This window comes from Colius striatus, chromosome 9, assembly GCF_028858725.1.
Source record: "Colius striatus isolate bColStr4 chromosome 9, bColStr4.1.hap1, whole genome shotgun sequence".
Lineage (NCBI taxonomy): Eukaryota > Metazoa > Chordata > Aves > Coliiformes > Coliidae > Colius > Colius striatus.
In genome coordinates, this window is record NC_084767.1 from 23,103,231 (window position 1) to 23,130,978 (window position 27,748).

Here is a 27,748-nt window from a genome sequence, read left to right on the forward strand (position 1 = left end):
TCACCTGGGGAGGAACAGCCCCATTCACCAGTACAGGCTGGGGGTGACCTGCTGGAGAGCAGATCTGTGGAGAGAGTCCTGGGAGTCCTGGCTGATAATAAACTAAACGTGAGCCAGCAATGTGCCCTCGTGGCCAAGAAGGCCAATGACATCCTGGGGTACATCAAGAAGAGTGTGGCCAGCAGGTCGAGGGAGGCTCTCCTCCCCCTCTACTCTGTCCTGGTGAGGCCTCATCTGGAGTCCTGTGTCCAGCTTTGGGCTCCCCAGCTCAAGAGGGACAGGAAAGTGCTGGAGAGAGTCCAGTGCAGGGCCACCAACGATTATCAGGGGACTTGAGCATATTTCTTATGAGGAAAGGCTGTGGGAACTGGAACTGTTCAGCCTGGAGAAGAAGAGACTGAGGGCAGACCTCATTAATACTTCTAAGTATTTAAAAGGTGTATGTCAAGAGGATGGGGGCATCACTTTTTTCTGTAGTGTCCAGTGACAGGGCAGGAGTAATGGACAAAAGCTGGAACACAAAAAGATCTACTGAAATCTAAGGAAAAACTACTTGAAGGGTGGCAGGGCATTGGCACAGGCTGCCCAGGGAGGTTGTGCAGTCTCCTCTGGAGGTTTTCAAAACCTGCTTGCATGTGTTCCTGTGCAACCTGTGACCTAATCTTGGTGGAATGGTTTTAGCGGGGGCTTGGACTTGGTGGTCACTGTAAGTCTCTTCCAACCTTTATGATTCTATGTGTGAGTAATTCTGTAAATGAGTGATTCTCTTAGTCTGGAGAGACCCAAGCAGCTGTAGGAACTTTGGCATCATAAAATTTTTCATCACTGTCAGCCGAATGGGAGACCTACATAGTATTAAATTATTTATAACAAAATAAGTTGAAGTTACCCTTTAAAAGAGTTAATGCCTTTTGTGTGTTGTCAAAAAATGTGTCAGTAAAAAGAATCCAAGATGAAACCCAGCACAAGATGAACAGGCTTTTCTATTTAAAAGGAAGTCATTTTTAGCTACAACTTATTTTTTGTCATTTGGTCTAGAGTAGATACAGTATCTAGAAAACAGTAGTGTTATGTCAGGTGTTAATAATGAAGAGTAGTTCCAGGCTTCCTATTGAAATTACTGTAATTCAGTTCTTTGACTTTTTTTAAAAAAGTAATTTTGATCATGTGCCTGAATTTTGAAAGATGAAGTTGTTAAACATGGCTGAGAAGTATTTCGTAAGAGCTGTTTGATTGATGGCATGTTTGCGGCATGTGAAATTTTTGACAAGGATCTCGATTGATTCTTCCATGTTCAATAATACGTTCATTACAGTGGTATTTCCTGAGCAGCTGGGCTTGCTTAGCTTTGGAGTTAAACCAACAACAGCAAGGAAGTAAGTTTTCCAACCCAGTCCATGCACTTTCACCTCCCTTTCATTTTTCTTGTTAGGAAATTCTGTTCTTTTTTTTATATTGTTAATGAAATGGCATGGAAACCCATTTGAATAATGAGGGACAGCAAGAGTGGAAGTGGAGGACAGGGAAGAAATGGCATGTTTTATAGTCCTGTATATGGTGAAAGGACTGGCTTCAGGAATTAACTTATCCTTTCACAACTAGTCTAAACCAAAATTCATAGACAGAGCTGTGTTTCCTAATAGTGTCTGAGTTAATAAGTGCTTCTGTTAGAGGCAAGTCTTCTGAAGTGGTGAAAGATGAATCTTCTACACTAAAACTGTTTGGCAGGTCTTAAGATAATAGCCAGATTGTCCATCATAATGCTTCTTACTAACAATGTAATGTAAAAAATAGTATGTGAAATGGTATATCTGTAAGAGAGAACTTAGGTACTGTCTTATTACATTGACACAAATATCTGTATTTTAAAACTTGCTGTAAGAAACGTCTTTCATCAATGGAAAATGTTGTTCTTCAGGTTTTAGTCTTGTGTTCAAGTAATATTTTTGTCTATTAGAGACAGATTGAACATACAGAAATCAGTTGAAAGTACTGTAGTGCTGGTATTTTAGTAGCATTTTCCAGCTGACATAAAACTGTATTTAAGATCTCTGCCTTCTGCAACCCATCACCTGCTTAACAGTCCTGCAAATCTGGAAGGAAAGTCATGCCCCTTCAGCTTCCATGTCTCATGTTGTTGCACTTCCAGTGTGATACCTTGAAAATTTTCAGTTGTATTGTGATAATGCCTTTAAAAGGTGTGCAGAATTGGTCCCATGGCTTCTTAAAGAGTTGGGGAAAAGTCTGTGTCCCAGGGGCGCATGAGATGTGATTTGTGGTCAGAGGTGACTGCAGCACATGCAGATGCTTGCAACTTGATTTGTTTATCGCCTCTAACCTTGCTGTGCTGTCGAGAAGACATATAGGAGAACGGTGGACTGTTCTCACACCCAGTGCACACTAAGATAGAGGCCTGAGTGCTGTATATGCTGAAAAGGTGTCAAAAACCTTGCCGCCATTGCAGTAGTAAGTACTTGTCAGCTCTCCACCTGGCAGCAACCCCTTGATAGAATGGGGCCAGGTGAAGCATGGTGTAATGTGCCTGTGCTCTGCAAGGATGCCTGGCACCTGTCTGTTTAACAGCCGAAGCTAGCCAGAGGATTGAGTTTGGGATGGTTTTGAGTTTTTTGTTTGTTTGGTTTTTTTCTGCTGTGTCCTGCATTATTTTTGACAAGTCACGTCTGACAGACTCTCGGGCCTACTATTAGCTAGCTTGTACATACCAACAGCTGTTATCCATCACTGGGTGTGTTTCTTAAGACTTACTTTCTGGTCCAGTTCTAGCCTTCCATTCTCTTCTCTTTTCCCTTCTTCTAAATGCATGGCAGTAGTTCCATTCTTTTTCGTGACTATGTGTGGAGCGTTCTCAGATATATACGGTGAAGATAGAAATGTGAATAATCCTAAACTTAACAGAAATACTCATACTTCATCATGGAACTTGCTGAAGACAAAGAAAAGGGGCTGTGGTGGACAACAGAAGACTTGTTCAATGTAATTTATGAAGGGCAGAACCATAATAGAGCTACAAAAATGTCAGAGCTCTAAAGCTCAAGGTAGATATACAGATTCAGCAAGCTGCATATGAATTGAATCTGCTTAGATTTGTTGATCTGCACAGTTTATTATCACAGAATCTTAAGAGTTGGAAGGGACCTCGAAAAATCATCTAGTCCAACCCCCCTGCCAGAGCAGGACCACCTAGAGTAGGTCACACAGGATCTCATCCAGGTGGGTTTTGAATGACCCCAGAGAAGGAAACTCCACAACCCATCTGGGCAGCCCATTCCAGTGCTCCATCACCCTCACAGTGAATAAATTCTTCCTTGTGTTTCTTTGGAACTTCTTGTGTTCTAGTTTATACTCATTGCCCCTTGTCCTATCATTGGCATCACTTAGAAGAACCTGGCTCCGTTCTCCTGACACTCACCTTTTACATATTTGTAAATATTAATGAGATCACCCCTCAGTCTCCTCTTCTCCAAGCTGAAGAGCCCCAGCTCCATCAGCCTTTCAGCAGAAGGGAGATGCTCCACTCTCCTAATCATCTTGATGGCCCTGTGCTGAACTCTCTCCAGAAGCTCCCTGTCCTTCTTGAAATGAGGGGTCCAGAACTGAACACAATATTCCAGATGAGATTCTCACAAAGGCAGAGTAGAGGGGGAGGAGAACCTCTCTCAACCTACTGCCCACAGCCCTTCTAATACATCCCAGGATGCCATTGGCCTTCTTGGCCACAAGGGCACATTGCTGGCTCATGCTCAACCTGCTATCCCCCAGGACTCCCAGGTCCCTTTCCGTTACACTACTCTCTGAGTTCATTCCCCAACCTGTACTGGTACCTGGGGTTATTCTTTCCCAGATGCAACACTCTACACTTGCCCTTGTTGAACTTCATTAGATTTCTTCCCGTCCAACTCTCCAGCCTGTCCAGGTCTCATTAGATGGCAGCACAGCCTTCTGATGTGTCAGCCACTCCCCACAGTTTAGTATCATCAGCAAACTTGCTGACAGTGCCCTCTGTTCCCTCATTGAGGCCATTAATGAATATATTGAATAATACTGGTCCCAGTACCGGCCCCTGAGGGACTCCCCTAGATACAGGCCTCCAACTAGACCCTGCCCTATTGATCACAACTCTCTGCCTTCTTCCTTTCAACCAGTTAACAATCCACCTCACTACCTGATCAGCCAAACTACACTTTCTCAGTTTTGCTGTGAGGATGCTGTGGGAGACGGTGTCAAATGCTTTACTGAAATCACGATAAACCACATCCACTGCACTACCACCATCTATCCACCTGGTAACATCTTCATAAAAGGCTATCAATTTTACCTCTGTTTTATGTACCTCAGTGCCTTATGGATCAGTACGTAGTTTTCGGAAAAGTACCTACCTGAAACCATGGTATTTTTATTTCCTAAACCTTTTTGGCTTCTTAGCTCCATGATATCTTGAAGATACTATTGTACAAATTAATTTCACATTACATTGTGTTTGCTATTGTACCAAAATTTTGAAAATAGAAGCTTTACAAAGTTTTGGTAAATGTTAAAAGCTTGTACATATTGTGACTTGTTTAGTTACAGAATGGCGTTAAGTACACTTTTAATACAAGTCTTCTATAATACCTAGGTGATTATTGGATGCAGCAACTGGAGGATTAGAGCTCTGAGCAGTTTCCATCCGTCTGTATTTGCTCTGAATCAGAAGACATGATTGTGTAGTGCCATACAAAGTCATAGGCTTAGTGTGCATGTGTGCACATGTATTTATATGATGTATGTATCAAACATATGAAAGAGACAGTATATGTGGTACATATAACTGGAGATACATCTGTTTCTGGAGTTAGACGTATGTTTGAGTGAAAAACAGTACTGCCCTTCTAATGCTGTAAAAAGAAGCATAAAGTTGCAACTGTGCCACAAGCCTCTCTCCCCTGAAATGTGTTCGATTTGAGAACACGCAATAGCTGTGTCCAGAATGATACTTGTAGTACAAACACTATAGATGAGAGTTTGTCTACCTATAGATGGGACCAGACTATACTGCCCATTGTATTCTTCTTTACTTTCTTCATTTTCATACCTACAGTTAAAAAATTGAGTCAAATATATGCTACATGTTATGACACTACATTTTGCAGAGAAGGTTGATATTTTTGTCACTGATCTGAAGCCCTTATGCTTCTCAGTCGATAGATGGCTATGCTGATAACAACTGTTGTAGCATGTCCCTCTTGCTTATGTTGATGGATTAAAGTTTATATTTTGAGACCAGTACATTCTAATAAAAAAATTAAGCTTCTGAATTTGTGGCATTTAAGTCTGTCTAGAATTCATGAAGATAGCAACACGACTTGAAGTATTGAACTAGATTGTTTTAAATGACAAATTCACATGCTTCCAGTATTTGCAATGTGAAAGTTTAGCCAAAAGTAGTTTCTTCAGTGTTGATATGTAGGTTGTTTTTTTTCCTTACTGCAATCTCTTCAAGTGTGTAAATGATTTGAGGTGAAAAGTGGCCTACCTAAAAATTGCTAGTGCCAAATAGCAGGCATCTGAAAACCTTCCTGCTTCATAAGATACTGGACACCAGATCTAATAAGCAATAATTGCAATCTTGATTTTGAAGGACTTGAACTGTGTATTGATGCTGCCTGTCAGAGTATTTGACTAAACGTAACAGGAAGAATAAAGGAAATGTGTGATAGTCTGAGTTTAAAACCACTTACCTTTTAGGAAAAAAACCCTGTAGCAATATCCAAAATGAAGTAAGGACTTTTTTTTAAGAACTTGTACTGCTTTTGTTGAGACAAACATGGCTTTTATTTATTAGCTGTGTGCTTAAAATGTTATTCTGAAGTGACATTGTATAGAAACTTTGACAATTAACAACCGCCTAAGGTAACGTTGGGTGTATAGAAAGATGAATTATCTTCTAGTTTATCATTAAAACTTTGCCTCACAGTATCTGAAAGGCTGGCCTTTTGGGGTATACTAGCTGATCCTTTTCTGAACATCTGTCAGAGAGCTGAGGTGCCTTGCTGCTGCTTTGCATTGTCTGAGGTGCTCCATCTTAGGAAATGAATAAAAATAGCAAGTGAGTATCATGCAGGTTGTATTGGCAGCCTACTTAGAAGTAAAAGTTACAGAATTCCTATTTCTTAAGTTATCCTGACGATAGATGATACATGTTGGCAGCTTGGACTCAAGTGGAGGCTGAGTTTTAGGATCATCTTTTAAGCTGACTGCAGGGCTGTGAAGACTGGTAACTCATACTCCTCCCCCAGAGGAGTAGATGAACTTGTAGAAGCTCTGGTGATGGCCTCAGAATGATGGTGTTTAGTATTACTGCCTGCTGCTTCAGTTTTAACATTTAATGTTTGTATATGAAGTACTGTAGTGATTTGGTTCAACTACAGCCTTTCCCTGGAGTTTGCCAAAAGTCTGTGTGAGCTTTGACTGCTGACACAACTAAACACAGGGATACAGCAGAGCACAAAAAGGGAACAGGTTTAATGTTGGCCATTCCATACCAGGGGCCTGGGGGAAATGAGAGAATTTATAAAAGTTAATTGTGCTGCCTTCATCAGGCAGGTTTATCACTGTGGAGATTCACTGTATAGCTATTAGGGCCAGGCTACTGCATGCTTTAGTGTCTTAAAGTATTAATGAAGGAAAAAAAAGTAGTTTCTATTGTTTTATTTTAATTTTGTCTGCTCTGCTGCTTCACTGAAGTTCTATAGAAGCAGAAAGCTGCAACTCTTCTGTCAATGTGATCTAAAAAACTCTTAAAATAGGAAGATTAATCTTGTGGGCTTAATTCTCTAGATGTCTGTTTAATGAGAAGCTAACTTAGAACTATCCTATTTTATTCAGTAGAAATCCAGTGGTGGTCAGGTGTTTCATTTTTAAACTGAAGAGGAGCAGATGGATAGGCAAAATATATTAGTTGTAATGGCTCTGATAGCTTGAGTGCAGAAATCGGAAAGATAATCTGTCATGCAGAAAAACTGAAGACTTTGTGCTTTTCCCTTCTAAAAATTCTTTTCTGTTCTATTCTTTTAAGGAAATTGCAGTGAAATTTAACACACTTGGGCATCAGAAATTATATGGAATTTGGAATTTGCTTGAAGCTGTCTGATAAAATTAAACAATTTAGTGTGCATCATAGTAAAAATAAATAAATTGATTTAACTTTTTTGCTTCCCATTTCCCCTTCACTCATCTTTAATGAATGGGTATGAGTCAAAGGTATTTCGTTATTTCATTCCTACTATAAAATCTCATGAAGCATGAGTCCTTTAGTCTTTGAAATACATAGTACTTCTTTTCACATAGCTTACACCTATGAAAATCCACAATTAGAAATTAAAAGTACTGTAAACTGTATTATCCCATATGGTGTAAGAGCTCTGGCAATAAAAAAGTCACCTCTTTGAAAGCAGTGAAGCCAACCTTCTGAAGTTTGAAAGTACCCTGAGGTTTTTTTTTTTGTGAGGAACTACTCTTGTAGTTGGCAGGATTTCTGTTTAGGTGCCAAGGCTTTTGCCTAATAGCACCATAGCTTTCCAGGATGCTTGCTTTGTACATGTGTGTAAGACCTTCTCCATTTCTTCTGTATTGGCTCTTCTCTAAGTGGTTAACCAGGTGAAGCTGGTGCCTGGTATCCTGTGACTGCTTCTCAGAGGTCTCTGCAATGTATGGGAGGCATATTTAAGTCTTACGGGCTTGTCACCTTATTTGCTTTTATGACCAGGTTTGTATACACATTGTTTCTCTTCTGATGAGAGACAGGGGAATGAGGTTTTTTAAATATGCATCACCCTTATTCCCTTTGCTGCTCAGCAACCAGTGTTTTTAGGACAGTAATGTGATTTCATTGTGCTGACAGTAAGATCATTATTGACAGCAAATGCTGACTTCTAACTGGTAGCTCCTATTAGCATGTATTGTTGTGAGATACCTCTGTTCTTCATCTTAATAAAGAATAGCCTACAGTGAATTTAGACCTGTTTTGATGGACAAGTGCATTCTGATGGAAGAACATATATCAGTGGCTTAATGCAAACCCCGTGGCTTAAGAGAGGCCTGAAGTTTGGTCTCTGTATGGCCAGCATCCTTCAGGACAATGTTCTCCTCTAGATGCCTTCTCTTATTTCCATGTTGAACACTGATCTGTAATGACAAACTGCAAATGGAGCACAGTATCTCTGGAAGATAAAAGTGAAATCAGGTCTGCATTACTGTAAAAATTATTCAGGTAACCTAGTCTTCTTTGATTTGTTAAAGGAGCAACTACTTGGAATGATACTGTGTGTCTAGAGTTTAGCCTACAGTGTGCAAAAATGTAACATTTAGATCTGTTTTTCATTAAAAAAAGGACAGTAAAGATTTGAATGACTGGAAGTTGTGTGAAAAATCAAAAGTAGTTATCCCCAAATACCTCAGAGTTTCTTGAAGGAAAAAAAAAAAGGTGTAAATTGTATTGAAAGACTTGGGGCAGACTCTGGGGAACAAAATCGTGGAAAGAAGAGCTAAGCATTGCCCTAACAAAGTTCTTCCCTAAAAGGACAGATGATCACTTACTAGTAATGGTAGGGACATAGCTGGTCATGTCTTGGATAAATAGATGATTTCTATATATTTGAAAAGTTTCATATTGCCTCTAGAGATACATTGTGGTTTTGTTTTGTTGATGATGAACATCTTCAAAGTAGTATAGCTAGGCTTGACCTTGACAGTAGAATAAAAAGTGGCAAATGTCACCCTGTAATAGCTAGGTGGAATGGAGTATTTAGATGGTACTGCTTTTCAGCATATCTCGGAAGGACAATAGGACTTCAGAGATGTTTTGTGCCTGGAGGTATTCAAAATATGTTTAGCTGTGGCACCGAGGAACGTGGTTTAGTGGTAGCTGTGGCAGTGAGGGGTTGAAGGTTGGACTCGATCTTAAACATTTTTTCCAACCTAAACAATTCTGTGATGTATGATTTTTGAGTTAGGGGAGATAAAAGAAACATATTTAGTCTAGTCATCAGGTCCTGTTGGTAGACCTGACAGCTTTCAGAAGCCCCATATTTATCATGGTTGTGCATATTGCTTTGTGCTTTCAGCTACCTGCAGAATAGAAGATAACCGAGAGCTGCTGCTGAGTGTCCTTCAGGACATGTGGTGTAGGCTTTAAACCAAATGACTTATTTGGGTTGGCTGCCTTGGCTTCTGGCTGCTCACGTCCCAGTGCCTGAGGGACTTCTCCGATTCTGGGACTGAATCTGTGTTAATTCCACAACAGGAGAAGTAGTCAGGCAGGAGGGACTGTGCTGCTGTACGGGCTGCTTGGATCTCAGTCCCATTGGGGTTGGTGCAGTGAAGCCATGCCACATCTGGGCTATGGGCAGAATCTCTTGAGTTATGGTATTGCATAGGCCTTCATGGTAATTTTGGATCTCTTACAGAACATTAAACATGAAATCCCTTACTCTGTGAATTATGTTCCTGCTCTGAGATGACCCGGTATTGCATGGTCAACTACTGATGGGATTTCTTCAAGCTGGTGTAGCTTCTCTGTTCAGTGGTGAAGAGAAACCTGCAGATAATGGTCTTTGGAATGCCACCAGAGTTGGTTGCATTACACAAGTCTTATTTACAAAAAGTTGCAGGGTGGTAAATTGTGATAAGTAGTCAGCTGGAGCAGCAGAGACAACGTCCGATCGTGATTTACTACCTGTCTAAGAGCTGATGCAGCATCTCTACTCGATGCTTGGGTGATAACTCTTCCCACCAGCGGTTTCCCTGTAGCGTCAGCACACCGAGCACACGGCCCCAGCTCCGAGGGCCGTCCTGCCGCCGGGGACGGGGAGCTGGGGGGAGGATGCACCGAGAAAGTTGAAGGAATGTGCCAGCTATTTGTCTACGCTTAAAAGTGGTTCCTCCGAAGAGAACTGTCACTCCGAGACGATGAAAAATGGCTGGTTCCACCCCGGGTAAGGAGCCCGCTTTTCTGACGCGGCGCGCTGGAAACTGTGGCCCGGATCGCGGCGGAGGATGCGATCACTCAGCAACTCGTTCATGTTGGCGTCCTCCTCTGCTTTACAGGGGCTGAACTCCAGGGAGTTTCGGCATTTGGCATTTAATCGTGTGTGTATCCTTCTCTTTGTTGTTTTTATTGTTCCGGTATTTCTCATTAGACTCATTTTTCATGACAGGCTCTGCCCTCTGCCCAACTCGCACTTCCTTTCAGAAGTACATATTAGAAATAGTCTTTCAGATGTTGGAGACATGGAAAAATTTGCTCTCATTCTGTGGTAGTGAACAAGCATTTAGAAGAAATTGGAAAGTGTTTTTAGGCTGGTCAAGTGTGAGCATATGTTGGCTTGTCCTTAAGACTTTTTCTCTAGGTCTGGTTGTGATTAGTTATCTGCTGAAGGTTCATGTACAAATCTATTCTGTGATGACTAGAGCTAAGAATAATAAGTGTTAATTATTGAGGGTCAAAGCCACCATAATCAGTTATACCTGGAAAAGGGAGTAAAATCAGCACTTCACTGTGCTGCAGCTGGTAATAGATCTGCAGTATATCTTGGAGGATTCCTGTGTCATCAATAACCTCACATGTCTAAGAGGCAGAACCCAGAGCATCCCTTAATCTTGGGTGTCTCTGGGGTGAGAACACACAGAGATGCTCCTGAGGGCATGTCCTGCCTGGCTTGTGCCACATATCTTGCAATGAGGAGCCCTGGTAGCTTGTCTGGGAGCACCCAAGGAGCAGCTTTTGTTCTCTCTACTTAAGTGTTTTGTAAGCCATCGTGGTAGTGAATTGCCTGACAGCTCTGGGGTTCTCTTCTATTCAATTTCTACTTTCTCTTTCCTTCATTTTCCCTTGTTTACTGGTTTTTTAACTGTACTGTTGGTATTGGTGAAAGGTGGTTGATTGGAAGGGATGTACAGGGCAGTTGGAGGTACTTTATGAGGCTTAATTTTAAAAAGCATATTTAAAAGCACGGCATCTACAAGCCTTATTCCCAATATTGTTTAATATCTGGTGCCTGTCATCATGGCTTACTAATGACTTTTTTTTTAATAATGGCATCTATTAGTTGTGAATTTCCTAAGTATCCCTGGTCTAGACTGCTTGAGAATTGGCAAGCTGGGTGTGAAGGGAGTGCATAGCACTCTCTTCTGGCTCTGATTCTGTTAAAACTGATGGTTATGAAAGATATGTTGGGTCAGTCTTTTTCATAACTACTGCTATACTAACATGGCTTTTTAACCGTGCAAGGCATTACAACTAACAAACATTTATTAAGGTCCATCACAATTGTTACGGGTGAAAAATAAATTATGGCTAATTTTAACATTTCATTGTTAGTAAAGTATCCCACGATATTGGGATGCCCAGCAGACTAAGCCTAGGTGGGGGTCTAAGTCTTGGTCTGAGTTGATGGGCAATGCATGCCTTGCCTTTGTGTGGACCTCGATAAATCCTGGGTCTGTGGGCTGGGAAGTGTGAGATAGAGCTACGTGGCTGTTCTTCTGAAGGCAGACGCGGAAGAGCAAATACCCGTGGTGTCTTGGTCTGCCCTTCCCTCCTAGGAGAGCCCTGGTGCCCGCCGTGGCCGCCCCCGCTCCTCGCCGGGCGTACTCCAGTCCGGCTCTTGGACGAGCGCCGGCCGCCGCGGGCGCGCGCTGCCCGCCCCGGCGCCGCGCGCTGCCCGCCCAGGGGCGTGCGCCGCGGGCCGCGCTCTCCTGCCCCCTCCGCGGAACGGCGGCCGCGGCGTTTGCACGCGCTGCCCTCCCAGCGCTGCCCGCCGCTCCCGGGCACGGGTGCTAATCGCGTTCACCCTGCGGAGGGAAGGAAGGAGAGAAAAAGGACGCAAGATCCGCAACCTGCAGCCCAGCTGTAAACAATGAAACTGAGGGCGGCTGCTGCTCTAATCCCGTGAATAGTGGACCGTGCGTCTACCCAGCAATGCATTTTGGGATCTGCAGGAGGCTGCATGCGATGGCTGCACGGATTTAGCTTGTCCCTCGGTGTCTTTTCGGCAAGGCCCGATGGCTCTTACACGGACGCCGTCCGCCGGCGGGGAGCGATACCGGAGCGCAGCCGCCGCCGCTGAGGCGAGGCCCGCCTAACCCCGCATCAGCCGCGGGGTGACTCCTCGAGCGGAGTGTACTGCCGCAGGATTTAAAAATTATTATTGGTTTGATATATTTTTTTTAATTGAATTGCAGTGGTTGGTGGGGTCTGCATCGCGATTCGCGGTTACGGCACGCACGTCTCTCTGGCCTCTCCATCTCGCGGCGATGCCCGGGCTGGATGCTGCTGCTTGAAGGGAGGAGAGCAGCGGCGAGAGACATGTATCTTCTGGACAGCAGCGAGCCGCCGGCTGCCACCGCCTCCTCTCCGGAGAGAATGCATAGAGGGACCCCTCAGAGGAAAACCGTTTACCGCATCTCCGTGACCATGGTGAAGAAGGAGCTGCTGGGGCCGGAGAGTGGCCATCCCGATCCGGAGCTGCCCCCCCGCGGGAGGCGCGGCGGGAGCCGGGCGCCGGGCTCCTCCAGCCTCACCAGGGCTGGGCTGCTGCTGGTGGAGGAGGAGGGCGAGGAGGAGGAAGGCGAGGAGCGGGACCGAGTGCCCAGCCCCTGCGGCTTCCGCAACTTCAGGACCCTCAGCACGGGGCAGCTGGAGCTGGGCCGTCTCAAGGTGCCACGGCGAGCGGGGCAGCACTTCTCTGCCGAGCTCGCCCTCGGAGGCCCGCGGGGCAGCCTGTCCCCGGAGGGGAGCAGTGGGGAGGCGGCTCCCACCTCTGGCGGAGCTGAGGCCACAGCCTCCCCCGAAGAGGAGGAGGAGGAGGACGATGCGAGTCCGGGAGCCCGCGGCCCGCCGTCAGGCCAGGCCCCGAATGTGGGGGAGCGAGAGCACAGCCCTTGGCGGCAGCCCGGCCTACTGCGGCGGAGCTTCAGTTTCAGGCACTGGAGCGGCGGCAGCGGGGAGCTGCCGCGAGTAAGGGCGCTGAGCCGGTTGCGGCGGCACAGCAGCTCCGGCTGCCTGCCCGGACCACCGCCGAGCCAGGGCGCCGGGGTGCGGGAAGCACCGCCCGCCGCCATTCCCGTCGCCGTCCCCCCTGAGAAGCGCAACACGCTGGACGTGGGCGAGGTGCTGAGCCAGGCGGACCCACTCTCCCAGCTGGAGCGCTGGGAGCGGAGCAAGAGCAAGAACCGGACTCTGGATAACAGCGATCTGCAGCGATTCTCCGAGCGGCTGGGGAGGGAGGGCCCTGCCGCTGCCCACGAGCACCGGCTGCTACGCTTCTTCAGTGGCATCTTCGCCCGCAAGGACGGCACCTCCGCCCTCTTCGGCAGCCCCCATGGGCGATCTCGCAGCAGCTTCTCCAGATCCAGGGCTTATTTTAGCAGCCTCAGGAGAGCCACCGTGGACATACAGTCAAGCTCGGAGAGCATCAATGGGTCCCCCCACAAAGGTGCCCCTCCTTGTCTCACCGGGGGGTGGTTCTTGCTGCTAAGCTCCTCATCGGTGGTAAGGGATGGTGGGGTAAAAGGACCCTTACGTGTGAGGAGAGGGAGATGCTGCACTGGGATACATGACAGCTGCATGCAGTGGTGGATATTGTGTGTTTGTAAGGGTATGATAGTGCTTTCTTCCCAGGTGCATTGCCTGGCAGTACTGATGGGGACGGGTTAGGCTGTGTGCCTCCTGACACAAAAAGCATTCTCAGGGTTGATAGATTGTGCATTCTAGACAGCTGAAGGAGGCAAGCGTAGCTGGTTTAATTATGGAGTGGATGCCCAACTCCAGCGCTGCTGTATATGTAGGTCACTGGGAGGCCTAGTGCAGCAGAGCACTGGATCTTTCCCCTTTTGGAAAGACTGTCATCGTAAGATAGGTTATGGTGGTCAGAAATACATGTTTTCTGTGAAGGAGTAGATAAATACTGTTGTAAATGTATTGTAAATCCTAACCCTTTTCTGTCATAAAAAGAACATGATACTTATAAAAAATGCAGCATAAACTCAGAAGCCATGCCTTTTAAGTTATTTGATGTAGCTATATACAGATCTCTAACAAACAAAAATGTTGCTAATGGTAGATGGAAATAAAGACTGGGAATTCTGAGGTTTGTGGATCTGTAGGACACAAGAAGAACTTGAAAATTAACCTTACTGTGGGATGTAAGGAAAGAGCTGTCTAGCTGCTTTCTGTGAGAATCTGAAAGGATTATAGTATAGTTGACTTGGACATGTTAAACCAGAAATGCTGGTTATGGAGCTTCATTGCAAAAGTTGGTGCTTTCTTCCTAGCTGTGCTTTTCAAAACTTTAATAGGTATCTGTGACTAAACATTTAACTGGTAGTTACAGTAGCCTTTGAGCATTAAGTGCTTATCAGAGTGACTTTTCTAAAAAGATAGTTCTCAGATGGAAGGATTAAGCTTTCTGTCAGACCCAGGTACAGCAGAGGATGTTGTAGAATTGGGCTATGGTGAATCCACCATGGCCAGGCAATAGCAGGAGATGCTGCTTCTTGGTGCTACCAGCCCCTAATAGATCCAGAGGTCCTGCTGTGAGTGCAGGATGCCTAGAGTTTCAGGCACAAGGAGCAAAGCCAAATATGTAGACCTAGTAACTGGGGATTATAATATTTTATTGATGTTGAGGCATTCATGTGGGCTTATAATAATCTTGACGGAAATTGTGGTCTGACCTTGGTTAAAGTTTGAGGTAACCACAACAGAGAGTTGCTTCATTCCACTATTTATGCTTGTCCTGTGCCAGTGTGCTTAAACTGTTACTCTGTTTTAACAGCATGCAGTCATATACTTGGATCATAGTCCTTTTAGCTCTGGATAAGTTAAAGACTTCAGTTAATTAGTAACTATTGATATGCAGCATTAAGATGTTCCAGAGAGGTTTTTCCTGTACGTGCTAGTATCAGATTTATCAGGGAAAAGTAAGCTGTCTTGTTCTCCAGAAAAAAAGAGTGTCTTGAGAACAAGGATGTGGCTACAGGCTGGTAGTGGTGTTGAAGACTTGTGTGAGTAGGTCTGGAATGCTCTGCTGCTTTCTTATTTTTTCCAGAGAACTGCAGTTAAGGCTTTTGCTGTCAGGAAAAGGTCTGTATACGGTTTCAGCGGTTGCTTATTGCTGTCCCCTGGAAAGTGTAAGTTTAAACTAATTTGTCCTTAATTTACCCTATTATTGCTTAGGAAGAAAAGCTTCATGAAATCTTATGATTAGCACACTAAATGGTACTTCAAAATTAAAAGATTGCAAGACTTTGGTATTTTGCGCCTTTACGTGATGTGAAATTGGTATGCCCTTGAAAAACCTCTGCCTAGATTTTAGAGTAATGGTACAGGTGGATCTTGTTCTTGATGTAGGTTTATTTTTTTCCCCTCTGTAACCCATTGCAAAAAAAGTTCTGTTACTCGAAACTTGCTTCCCTTGTATTGTTGATATTCTGCGTGTTTGGTGCTGTGTGAGAGTTACTTGACCTTGTATTTTCTGTACAAGGTTTGTCGAAGTTCTGTAGAAAAAGCAGAAATTTCAAACCCCGTGCTTACTGGAATTTTCAACTTGAAATAGTCACCTAGGTGTCACAGTATTCACTTGTGTGGTATTTCTTGAAAAACTATGCCTAACTACCTTAGGTGATATGCTTTTGAACAAGCTGAAGTTACAGGCTTTTTTTTTTTAAAGCAAAAGAGTAAAGACGACAAATATATTTTATGTTACCGACTTCTATGTGAAAGGAATAAAGGCTGATTGTTTTGGGGAAAATTATTCTTCATAGATTCATAGAATTGTTTCAGCTGGAAGAAACCTTTAAGATCATTGAGTCTAGCATTTTTCCTAGCCCTGTTGACCACTAGACCATTTCTGTAAGTGCAACATCTACCCATCTCTTAAACATTTTCCAGGGAGAGTGACTGCACCGCCTCCCTGGGCAGGCTCTCATAATGCGATACTGTCATTAAACAGTCTTTGAGCATCAAACATTTTCTGTTTCTCCTTGCAGACCCCATTTACCGTGACATTGTTGGCCTTCAGTCCCCTGCAAGCAATAGTTCTCCAAACTTTTCTTAGCAGTGAGGAGACAGGGAACTCAAAAACACCTACTTCCAGTTCAGGCAAGCTTTGCTTGAGATAATTCTTCTTAGTTCTGTGTCATCTCCTGCTTATTACTCTGGTATGGTTGCTACTGTTCTATTCTGCAGTCATTTCCAGCAGCAGCCCAGTAAGCTTTCTGTGCACAATGAGCAGGCAAAGCTTTGGAGAACATGAAATTTGGGCAATATGATATAAATGTATTGGAACTGGTCTCATGTGGTTCCCCACCTTGTAGCTGCAGGTTTTTGGTGCTGTGCTGGTATAAGTATATTCTTTTTCAACACTGGAGAGTCCTCTTGTGTAAGAGGCTAAACAGTCTTCTAGGACTCTTCTAGCTGTATCAGTTATTGTGAGTGACTGTTGTCTGGACATTATTATGAAAATAACATGTAGCAGATAAGTAGATTGCACTTGGCACTGAGCATTGTCAAGCACTGTCTAAGAGGGTTTTTTATTATTTATTGGGTAGGTCTTGTGTCAAGCAAAATACATGCCAGCTGTACTGGTATGGCCAGATGATTAAGAACTGAACTGGTATTAAGGTCACTGGCTGAATTAGAGAATGAGATGGATTAATGTTTGCACAGTATTGAAGCGTATGCCAGATGCTATCAGCCATTGTCTTTGTTTTTCTGTTAAAATGGAAGAGAAATGTAGAATTTTGATGTTTCTCTGTATTAACTTGACAGCTAAATACCTAAGGGAACCAATGGGCAACTTTCTTCTGTAAGAGCATTGTGTAGGCATTCATCTCCATTTGGTCATTAACCAAGCTCTGTAAATTAAATTTGCATACTTACAGTTTTTCTAGAGATCTGCCCATTGTTTGGTTTACCACTGTAGATAACGATGTTGTGTTCATCTAATGAAGCTCATGTAGATGACCAAAGCACAATTTGCACAAGGGAAGGGAGGATTTAAAACATTATATTCTTGTTCCTTTCCTCCTAATTACTTGCCTTGAACTGGAGAGTGCTCAGTGACAAGAATAAGGTTATTCTAGAACTGTTTCCTAATCCTGATTGAGTCTGGAGTTAGTGATGGAGCATTTGATTTTTCAGGGGCAGAGTCTGTATGTGGGGCAGCATATGAGCTCATCTCTGAGACTGAAGGAAGATTTTTGTTTCTTAAAGTTGCTGCATAGAGAGGGGAACTTCAGACTTTTCTTTATGAGTTGCAATGGTCATTTGCCCTAGAGAATGGAATCGCTTGCACTCAACCCGTTACTCTCTTCAGTAAGAGAGCAGCCAGAGCTTTCAGTTGTTGCATTTGACAAGTAGTAATTTCAAAGCAATATATCCTGCGGTACACAATGTTATCTCATTAGTAGCATTGTATTTGGATCTTGGATTCTTACATCACCACTGAGGAATCACTTGGGTGTATTTTGAGTTAACAGTTCGGCTCTTTCTGCAGAGCTAGTTTTGATACCGCTGTGCTGATGACCGCTGGTAGTTTTAATACTGACTGCCAAAATACAGCTATCAGGTTACCAAATGATTTGTGTAAGACGGTAGCTGAAATAGCATGTAGCTATGGTTTTCTTTGGCGTGACTATAACCTTAGAAATGGATATTTAGAAAGGGAGAGCAAGTGCTAATGTCTTTCAAATGCTTACATATTCATTTTCATGTTGAGCTGCATAGGGTTAAAAGAAGTCATTAATGCAGACTGTTAATGTAACAGTGTTGCTTTTGATAACTGGTCTTTGGACAACTGCAGTAAACACACAGTGAAAAGCAGTTTCTGCCAAAAAATACAGAATGGGGTTTTTTATGTCTGAGGAAAAAGATACGTTGATCTATTGAACTCGAGAAATTGTCGTTATTTTGTTCATGAAAAGCATCCAAGATAAAGCTATTATCTTGATGGAAATTTAAAATAGAGCATTTGATGATTTTGACATTTCAGACTGGAATATAATGACAGTGTTTGACAAATACTGCTTTATTGACAAAATAGTACCAAATGTTGTCATGTATCGAAACAGGCGACAAATACCATCAAGATAATAAGCATACAGTGCAATGTAGCTTCCTTTTTTTTTTTTCACTAATCACAGAAGGCAAACACAACACTTAAGTGGTGGGAATTGATATTTATTGATGTTTTCTTTGAGGATAAGAAGGCAGGCAAGGCGGAAAGATCTGTCTTTCCATGCTGCAGTTGTCTGTCTTTAGGAATTACTGTCATGGATTTGGAATGGGCAGGGACTTGGGACAACATGTTTGTCACGGGAGTTACTTTCTGCATTGGTTAATATGCCCTCGGGAAGCCCAGTCCAGCAAGGATAGTAGGACAGTCTTGACAACAAAGGATTTGCCCTTGGTGGATGAGGAAGACGTTAAAGACTTGTTGACCAAGCTTAAGGCTCATAAGTCAATGGGACAAGATGGAATGCGTCCTAGATTGCTGGCTGATGTGTTTGCTAAGCCTCTCTCTATCATTTTTGAACAATCATGGAGGACAGGTGAGGTGCCTGAGGACTGGAGAAAGGCCAATGTCACTCCAGTCTTCAAAAAGGGCAAGGAGGAGGACCCAGTAAACTACGGGCCAGTCAGCCTCACCTCCGTCCCTGGAAAGGTGATGGAACAACTCATCCTCAATGTTCTTAATAAACATACGAATTAAAATATGGTTATCAGAGTCAACATAGGTTGACCAAGGGGAAATCCTGTTTGACCAACCTGATAGCCTTCTATGAGGGAAGAGCAACAGATGTCCAGTGCAGGGCTGCCAAGATGATCAGGGGGCTAGAGCATCTTTCTTATGCAGAAAGGCTGCAGGAACTGGGGCTGTTTAGTCTAGAGAAGAGGAGACTGAGGGGGATCTCATTAATATTTACAAATATGTAAATAGTGGGTGTCAGGAGGTTGGGGTGTCACTTTTTTCTGTTGTACCTAGTGATGGGACAAGGGATAATGGAAAAAAGTTGGAACACAAAAAGTTCCATTTAAACATAAGAAAGAACTATTTCACCAAAATGACGACGAGAAGCTTAGCAACTGCATCAGCCAGCTCCCTCAGTACTCATGGGTGCATCTCATCAGGTTCCATAGATTTGTGTATGTTAATCTTGCCTAACAGGTCTCTAACTTCATACTTGTCCACCAAGGGGAAGTCTTCTGCTCTCTAGACTATTCTACTCTCCTCTAGGGACTGGGCTTCCTGAGGCCAGTGAAGTGACCTTGGCAGTGAAGACTGAGGAACGGGAGACTTTCAGTAGTTCTGTCTTCTCTGCATCTTCTGTCACCAGGACACTTTCCTTGCTCATTGTTTTCCCTGATGATGTTCACATTCTCCCTAATCTTCCATTTACTACTGATGTATTTGAAAAAGCTCTTCGTGTTTTCCTTTACTTCCTTTGCCAGTTTTAATTCCAAAATTGCTCTGGCCTTGCTGGTTTTGTCCCTGCATACTCTAGCAATGTTCCTATACTTTTCCCAAGCAGCCAGGCCATTTTTCCACCTCATATAGATTTCTCTCTCCTCATTGAGTAGGTTCAGTAGTTCTTTTTTCAACCATATAGGCCTTTTGCCTCCTTTTCCTAGTCTTTTACTTGTTGGTACACACTGTTCTTGGGCTTGTAGGAAGTGATGCTTGAAGCTCAACCATCTTTCTTGGGCACTCCTAACATCAAAAATCCTAGCCCAATGAGATTCTTCCAAGCAGATCTTTAAAGAGGACAAAATCAGCTCGCCTGAAGTCCAGGGTCACAACTCCTCTTAATTTCCTTCTTCTTCCACACAGAGTCTTGAACTTTACCATCTCGTGATGCTTTCAACCTTCACATCTTTGACCAGACCTTTATTTGTCAGCACAAGGTCCAGCAGCACACTCCTGCTTGCTGGCTCCTTAACCACCTGTGACGGGAAGTTGTCGTCACCAATCTGTAGGAACCACCTGGACTGCGTGTGCCTGGCTGTGTGGCTTTGCCGGCAAATATCAGGGTGGCTGAAGTCCACTGTGAGGACCAGGGATTATTATTGTGAGGCAGCTCTTAGCTGTTTGTAGGTCTCATCCACTTCTTCATGATAAAATGGCCTGTAGCAAACTCCCATGGTACTATGACCCACACTAACCTGCCCCTTAATTCTCACCCATAAACATTCAACCTGCCCCTCATCCTCCCCAGGCAGAGCTAAATGCACTCTAATTGCTTTCTTACATAGAGAACAACTCCACTTCTTGTCTTGTTTTCCTGTCATTCCTAAATAACACATAGCCACCTATGGCTGTGGTCCAGTCTTGGGAACTGTCCCACCATGTCTTGGTAACAGCAGTGAGACCATGGTCCTGCATCTGCTCCCACATCTCCAGCTCCTCCTGCTTATTCCCCAGGCAGTGTGCATTGGTGTAGAGGCAATGCAGGGGCTTACTGGAGCACACAGGTTTTCCTGGATGAGTGCTGGAGGATTTTCTCTCCTTTGACACTCTCTCAGGGCAGTCAACCTTCTGCTTCTCATCTTGATGTGGGGCTAATGAGCACTCATTGCATTTACTGCTCCAGCCTGTTTCCCTGTTAGATGGCATGGCAGGGCACATATTTTGCACCCCACTCCCCAGGTCTTTCAGTTTAAAGCTCTCTTGATCAAGTTGGCCAGCCTATTCCCAAAGATACCAGTGACCTTTTGAGACAGATGTATTTCATTCTTCCATCAATGCCTCTGAGCTATGCTTCCATTTTGTGAAAGAAGCCTCATATCTGATCTTTCTTTCTTGGGATTGTTAGATGCTGATGTTTTGCAACTTATAGATGAAGCAGAGCTAGAATATTGTGCTGCCTAGTGCCAACTCCTGGCACTTCCAAGGTATTTATAATACTTCTTTATTTGTTTGCATGTACTTGTCAGTCAGCTTGCCTGGCTGTTTTTTCAGGAACCCAGATTCTCTCTCTTTTACTTGTGTTGGACATAGTCTGTGTATTCATATACATGTAGCTTTTGAGAAGAGGATTCTGTAATGCTAGTGTGCTATTATTTTCATCTCTTTTCCATGCAAACAGTGGCATTACTTATGTATTAAGCATAAGGGAAAACTTATTTTAAAAAGTGAGTGTTAAATCACTGAATGCAGTTTGAGTTGTGATTGCATTTGTAAGGATAGGTAATGCAGCTGTTAAAATGCACTTAGTCCTTAGTTTCTCTGCTGCTTTCTGTGGGTGCTATCACGATTCCCTATTGGGTACAATTTGGCAGAAGTTAAAGCCCCTTGCTTTCCAGCTGACCTCAGACAATTCCAGGTAGTTGGGGGAAGCTGGGCTTAACTCCTGAGTGATATCCAATCAAACAGGTTATCGTGATTAGGTTTTGTGCATTCTTGGGAACAGAATTAAGACTCAAAGCAGAGTCAAGTGCTAAACTATTTTATTTTGACAATAAAAAATCAACATGGAAAAGAGAAGATGGAGAAGGAAAGAAGAGAGAAAGACTGTAATAGTCACCACCACGAGTCCACAGCGCCCCTGGCAGTCCGCCTGTCTGTCTGATGTTCCATCTGGTGTGGTGTGAAGGTGAGGAGGGGAGGGAGAGCTCCCCAAGCCCCTCTGCTAGTCCCACTCTTATATGCACTGCTCCTGCTGGCGTGTGCCCTGGTGCCATCTCTGAAGGGTCCTGGAAAGTCCTTAAAAGTTCTTGGAGATTTCCCAAAAACTGGGGAGTAGTCTGGGAGGATTGCAGTCCAGAGACCTTGGGCCCGGGCACATACGCAGGGGTTAGGCTGGTGGGATGTGCGTCACCAAGGGAACAGTGTCTCCCACGGGTGGAGTCCTTGATGGCTGGAGCAATGTGGTCTAGGTGGTTAACTAGGCTGCCAGCAATGTTGAGGCATATCACTAGTACCTTACAGGTACTACTTTTAGTACAGCTTTGTCTTTATATGGAATTAATGAGTTACAATTTACTCTTAAGTGGCACTGCTGTGTTTTTTTCACATTGAACCACCTTAGCACTGCTAATGTTGCTTTTATGGAGCATCCTTGCAGAAATGATGCTCTCACCGTAGCTCCTGAAAACCAAAGCCTTTGGGATGTGTGTCAGAATGATGTATCACGTGAAAGATCTCCTGTTCTTCCAGGGCTGTTACTGAATTTGTATTAGGGCTGGAATGCCCACAAAACTGGAATGTTAACCTGTTTCTTATTCAACATCCTACCTCAGAAGCTCTTCTGTTCAGTGATACAAAAATATTTGCGTTGGTAAGACAACAGCTTTTCTGTCTGAGAAATGAGCCTGGTGTTATGGAACTCACTTCAGTGCTTTAAGAAGTTGAATTTGATTAATAGTTTGACACCCAACAGTCTGATCTTCTAAGGTAACTTAGCCAAGTGTTTTCATGTGAAAGTTTTTTCAAACTGTTACTTCATGTGGTTACTTCCCAGAAGTGTGATATCCATTATTTTTTAAAAAAGAATATAAAAGGTGTTTCGTTCAATGTCTTCAGTATGCCTTGCATGTTGATAACCAGTTTCTTAGTACAAAAGAAGTCCTTGCTTGTTAAATTTCTCAACAAAACAGTTTATTACAAAGAGTCCAATCTCCACTTTCTATCCCCAGGAGACTGTTATTTTTTATTTTTGTCCTCTTGGCAATGAAGTTGCTGAGATTTACAGCATGGTATTGGACAGGCTTGTGATATTCAAGAATCAACTCAAGCTGCATAGTGCTAGAGAAGTTTCCATTTCCATGCTGAGTTGTGCATGGCAAGATTGTTTCCCAACTGTCAAAGAAGGAAGACAACACTAAAGGAGTGTTTGTGAAAAGGGTAGTTTGGAAGCAGTGGTTAAAAGTAGCAAACAGACTCTTTCAGCTCATGTTTGGAGTGGTGCTGCAGAGAGTGCTGTTTCTGTTGAAGTGTAAGTGTGCCAGAAACCAAATCAATATCTTCTAATTTTGGGCACTGGTGAGAAAGCTTGAGAATGTAAGAAGTGATTGCTTTTCAGTGCTCTTCACAGAACCTGTTCATGTGGTCTGCATTAATGCAAGAAAACTGCAATGTGGGAACTGTGTTTCAACAACGATGATGCTGGCTTTTCTCAATGTTTGATGCTTGGGAATCACTTGTTGATGGCAGGCATGACTCTAGTTCTCAAGGCATGGGGTAACCTGGGTGTTAGCTAAATGACATTGATTGTGAGCAATTCCTGGATAAAATAATATTTATTCTTGTATTCTATTTTAATATCTTCAGAATATCTGAGCATCTCTTATGTCTCAGAAATTCTTAGATATTTTTAAGTGAAAAGTTGGTGCTTAATATGGGTTATGGTATTTGAGATTATAATGTTGTAATTGAAGAGATGAACTTCAGGTTCTGGGTTAGGTGGGGCCCTCAGGGAGAAGACATGAAGTTATCTGAAGAATTTCTTGGTTTTCAGTTTAGATCTCTGCAAAGCTTCCTGGGTGACTCAAGGTGAAGTTGTTTGGGAATGATAGTCTATGAAAAGAATGGGTTGAGATCAGATAAGAGAGATCTGTGTTTGGCACCTTGTCTGCATATAAAGGTGTGTAAGCAGGCTTGATAATTTAGGTATGTACTGTAGGCATGGGAATACTGTATGTTTAGCTGCATTGGAAACTTGGTTGTGGGAATACTTCCTTCTTCTTGGCCCTTCTTATCTCCTGGTCTTGTGAACTTAGTGGGTGGGGAGTGAAAAGCAAGATCATGTAGCTGGTTTGTTTTATGTTCAGACTTAAGTGTTTCTGAGATTATTGCTGCATTTTAAGTCACCACCTGCTTTACCCCTTCAGTCAAGCATCTTAGGTTTGTGGAAGCTCTGCAGAAGCAGAGATTTGTGTGTGCCTTCTGACTTCTGTGTGTGAATGCATTACCTGCTGACGTAGTTGACCTCCAGCCCTTCAAACTGACTCTATTTTTAACCTGGAGCAGGGAGGAGATTTCATGATAAGGACAGGTTGATCACAGGGCACCTGCAGTCATCTTAAGACTTCTTGTTACTCTGCTGTGTTACTCCAGTAAACAGAACTGGTACAATGGAAGTTTTTTTGAAAAACAGTAAATAAATCCTCTCCCTCTTTTTTTTTTTTAATGAAAACATTTACTGTTGTGGATTCTAAATGTTAGTTCAGTCACACCTGTATGGTAAACATACAGTAGCTGCTGTTTCATAACAATGCCGTAAAACTGTATAGTTTCTAATTTGACAAGTGGTATCATTCAACTTAATAATGGCTTAGATACCAGAGGTCGTGGACAAACATGCTGTTTTCCTTCATAAGGTGGTTGTGCTGTGTTGCCTTGTCCTCCATTCTATTTATGACGTGATTGCCAAGTTACATTTCAGTGGTTAATCTAAAATAAAGAGGTCTTTTTATTAGTTCTCTCTGCCTGTGTAAGAAGAGTTTATAACCTCAAATGCCCTACTCAATCTTGCAGCATACTAGTATAAACAGATCATCTTACAGCAAGGATTAAAGTAGAGGTCTGTTTTTGTCATTCAGCTGTAGATATCATAGAATCATAGAATGGTGGGGGTCGGAAGGGACCTTTAGAGATCATCTAGTCCAACACCCCTGCAGAAGCAGGGTCACCTAGATCAGGTCACATAGGAGCATGTCCAGGTGGGTCTTGACCACCAATGAAGGAGACTCCACAACCCCTCTGGGCAGCCTGTGCCAGGGCTCCATCACCTGAACAGTGAAATAGTTTTTTCTTATGTTTAAATGGAACTTTTTGTGTTCAAGCTTCATCCCACTACCCCTTGTAGCACCCAGTGCTAGCTACAAAAGAAAAATGGATGGCCCGACATCCTGACACACATTCTTGTAGGTATTTGTAAAAGTTAATATGATCTCTCCTCAGTCTCCCCTTCTCCAGACTAAACAGCCCCAGTTCCCGCAGCCTTTCCTCGTATGAAAGATGTTCCAGTCCCCCGATCACCTTGCTGGCCCTCCACTGGACTCTCTCTAGAAGTTCTCTGTCCCTCTTGAGCTGAGGAGCCCAGAACTGGACACAGGACTCCAGATGAGGCCTCACCAGGGCAGAGTAGAGGGGGAGAAGAACCTCCCTCGACCTGCTGGGCACACTCTTCTTGATGCATCCCAGGATACCATTGGCCTTCTTGGCCACGAGGGCACATTGCTGGCTCACGGATAGTTTATCAATCAGGACTCCCAGGTCTCTCTGCAGAGCTGCTCTTCAGCAGTCCGACCCCCAGCCTGTACTGGTGCATGGGGTTGTTCCTTCCCTGATGCAGGACTCTGCACTCATCCTTGTTGAACCTCAGGAGGTTCCTCTCTACCCAACTCTCAAGCCAGTCGAGATCCCACTGAATGGCAGCACAGCCTTCTGGGGAATCAGCCAATCCTCCCAGTTTGGTGTCATCAGCCAACTTGCCAAGGGCACGTTCTGTCCCCTCACCCAGGTCATTGATGAAGATGTTGAACAAGATTGGCCCCAGAATCGATCCCTGTGGAACTCCACTGGCCACAGGCCTCCAACTCGATTCTGTGCCATTGATCACCACTCTCTGGGCTCTGTCATTCAGCCACCTCACTTTCCACTCATCCAAGCTACACTGCCTGAGCTTTCTGATGAGGATGTTATGGGAGACAGTGTCAAAAGCCTTGCTGAAGTCAAGGCAGATGACATCCGCTCGTCTCCCCTCATCTACCCAGCTGGTTATACACTCATAGAAGGCTATCAGATTGGTCAAACAGGATTTCCCCTTGTTGAAGCCATGTTGACGCCCTCTGAAACATCTTTCAGAAGTGGTCACCTGTCAAATAGATGCTTCTTGATGTGCATAGATGCTTTTAAGATGATGCTTCACTTGAAGCATTCCCAGTCTGAGTTGTTGAGGCTAGAAGAACAGGATGTCAGTACCACTTAAAATCTTCTGCCTGTCACCTGGAGTGATCATAGAATCAAAAAATAGAGTAACACCAATATTTTTATTTTCGCTAGATGCTTTGTTTAAGGAAGGGAAAACTTTGTTGGATGGATTTTACTAGAGCTGTCTACGGACAGTCTTCATCCAATGCATTTGAAACCTGTCCTGATTTGGGTGCAGTGAAATACCAATGCTTGATTTGGAAGGACCTTTGTCTTCCTTTTCAGTCTAGTCTGAAGGTCTGCAAGGGATAAGAAACAGTTGATGATGTGTACTTGGAGACTTGAAAGCCTTTTAGTTTTGTTCATTAGCCCTTTTCTTCCACTTGTGTACTGCAGAAATTAATTCCCAGCCCAAGTCCTTAATTTGGCTGCTCATCTCTGTCAGTGGCTACAGAGCCAGGTGATACAGCTGCCTGTCTTCCAATGTCTCTTTGCTTCACACAGCCACTGGAACATCTGCAGAATGAATATGATTGTTACTCAGGTGGGAAGTAGGACTTTTCTGGAATTAATTTTAGAAGAGAAACAGAAACCTGCACTAAAAGTAAGAGGTCTCATAATGAAGTGGGATTTAGTTGCTGTGTTAATTACAGTTTTGGTCTAGCTAACTGCTGAGTGATACTATGTCAACTCCCTCCTGTGATTATGTGTCTTTTACCATGAAAATGGAGGTTCTGTTGTGCTTGTGGAATTGTGATCATAAGGGTTAGTATTTAATGTAAGCACAATATAGCATTCAAACTTAACTATGAAATCCCTGCAGGTTCTTAATGTGCATGTGGGCACACTATTGACTTTCACTTAGGAATCCTTTTATTCAAGTGACTTAGAAGAGAAATAAGCACATGGAAGGAAATTGTTCTGAATCCTTCCTGGAAGTTATTTTGTCAGAAGCATAGGCAATGGGCATGAAGGCTTTTGGTTTGCCTTTAAGAGGTAGTGTTGGGATAAATCTCTTGTTTAGAGTATGTTCCTGTCATAGGTTGCCTTAACCTCTACCCTTGCAAAATATGTAAAGAATTGACTGATAATTAATCCCTTTTCTTCCCCAAATGAAGGAAAAATTAAATGTGATCTGAGTATGCATGCTCGTTTGTATTTATAGAAATCCCAGGTTGAGACATCAACTGCAGTCAATATAATGTTGTCCATTTATAGCATGACTAAAGCATAAAGGAGACACAATATAATTTTTTGTGTGAAAATACTGATGATGAAAACAGTTTGACATTGGGGGCTTGATGTTGCTCAGTAATGGGTGATGAAACTGGTAAGTACATACTACTGGCATGAAAATATGTATAATCCTGTTTCCACAATCACAAGATATTGATGCAGTCTTCCTTCAGTTCTCATTTTCTTCCATTTCTTCTTTTCCCATTTCCATTTATTCCATTCCTCAGTCTCCTCTTCTTTAGACTAAACAGCCCCGGTTCCTGCAACCTTTCCTTGTATGAAAGATGTTCCAGTCCCCTCATCATCTTGGTGGCCCTGTGCTGGACTCTCTCCAGAAGTCCTCTGTCCCTGGCTGGCTGCACTCAAGGGAGGTTCTTCTCCCCCTCTGCTCTACCCTGGTGAGGCCTCATCTGGAGTCCTGTGTCCAGTTCTGGGCTCCTCAGCTCAAGAGGGACAGGGAACTTCTGGAGAGAGTCCAGTGCAGGGCCACCAAGATGATCAAGGGACTGGAGCATATTTCATACAAGGAAAGACTGTGGGAACTGGGGCTGTTTAGTCTAGAAAACAGGAGACAGAGGAGG

At 43.5% G+C, this 27,748-nt stretch overlaps 1 protein-coding gene across 7 annotated transcripts in view; it reads left to right on the forward strand.

Moving 5' to 3' along the window:
• Window positions 1-27,748, forward strand: part of AGAP1 (ArfGAP with GTPase domain, ankyrin repeat and PH domain 1) — a 402,183-nt gene that overhangs the window by 76,852 nt on the left and 297,583 nt on the right. For 2 of the 7 annotated variants that reach the window (XM_062003065.1, XM_062003068.1), the window contains exon 1: window positions 11,787-13,493. The exons of 2 other annotated variants lie outside the window; for them this stretch is intronic. In XM_062003065.1, the coding sequence (XP_061859049.1) occupies window positions 12,326-13,493 (1,168 nt within the window). In that variant the 5' untranslated portion in view covers window positions 11,787-12,325. Of the gene's footprint in view, window positions 1-11,786; window positions 13,494-27,748 lie in introns of those variants that run through there. 3 more of the 7 variants (XM_062003063.1, XM_062003064.1, XM_062003062.1) reach the window with 3 other exon arrangements.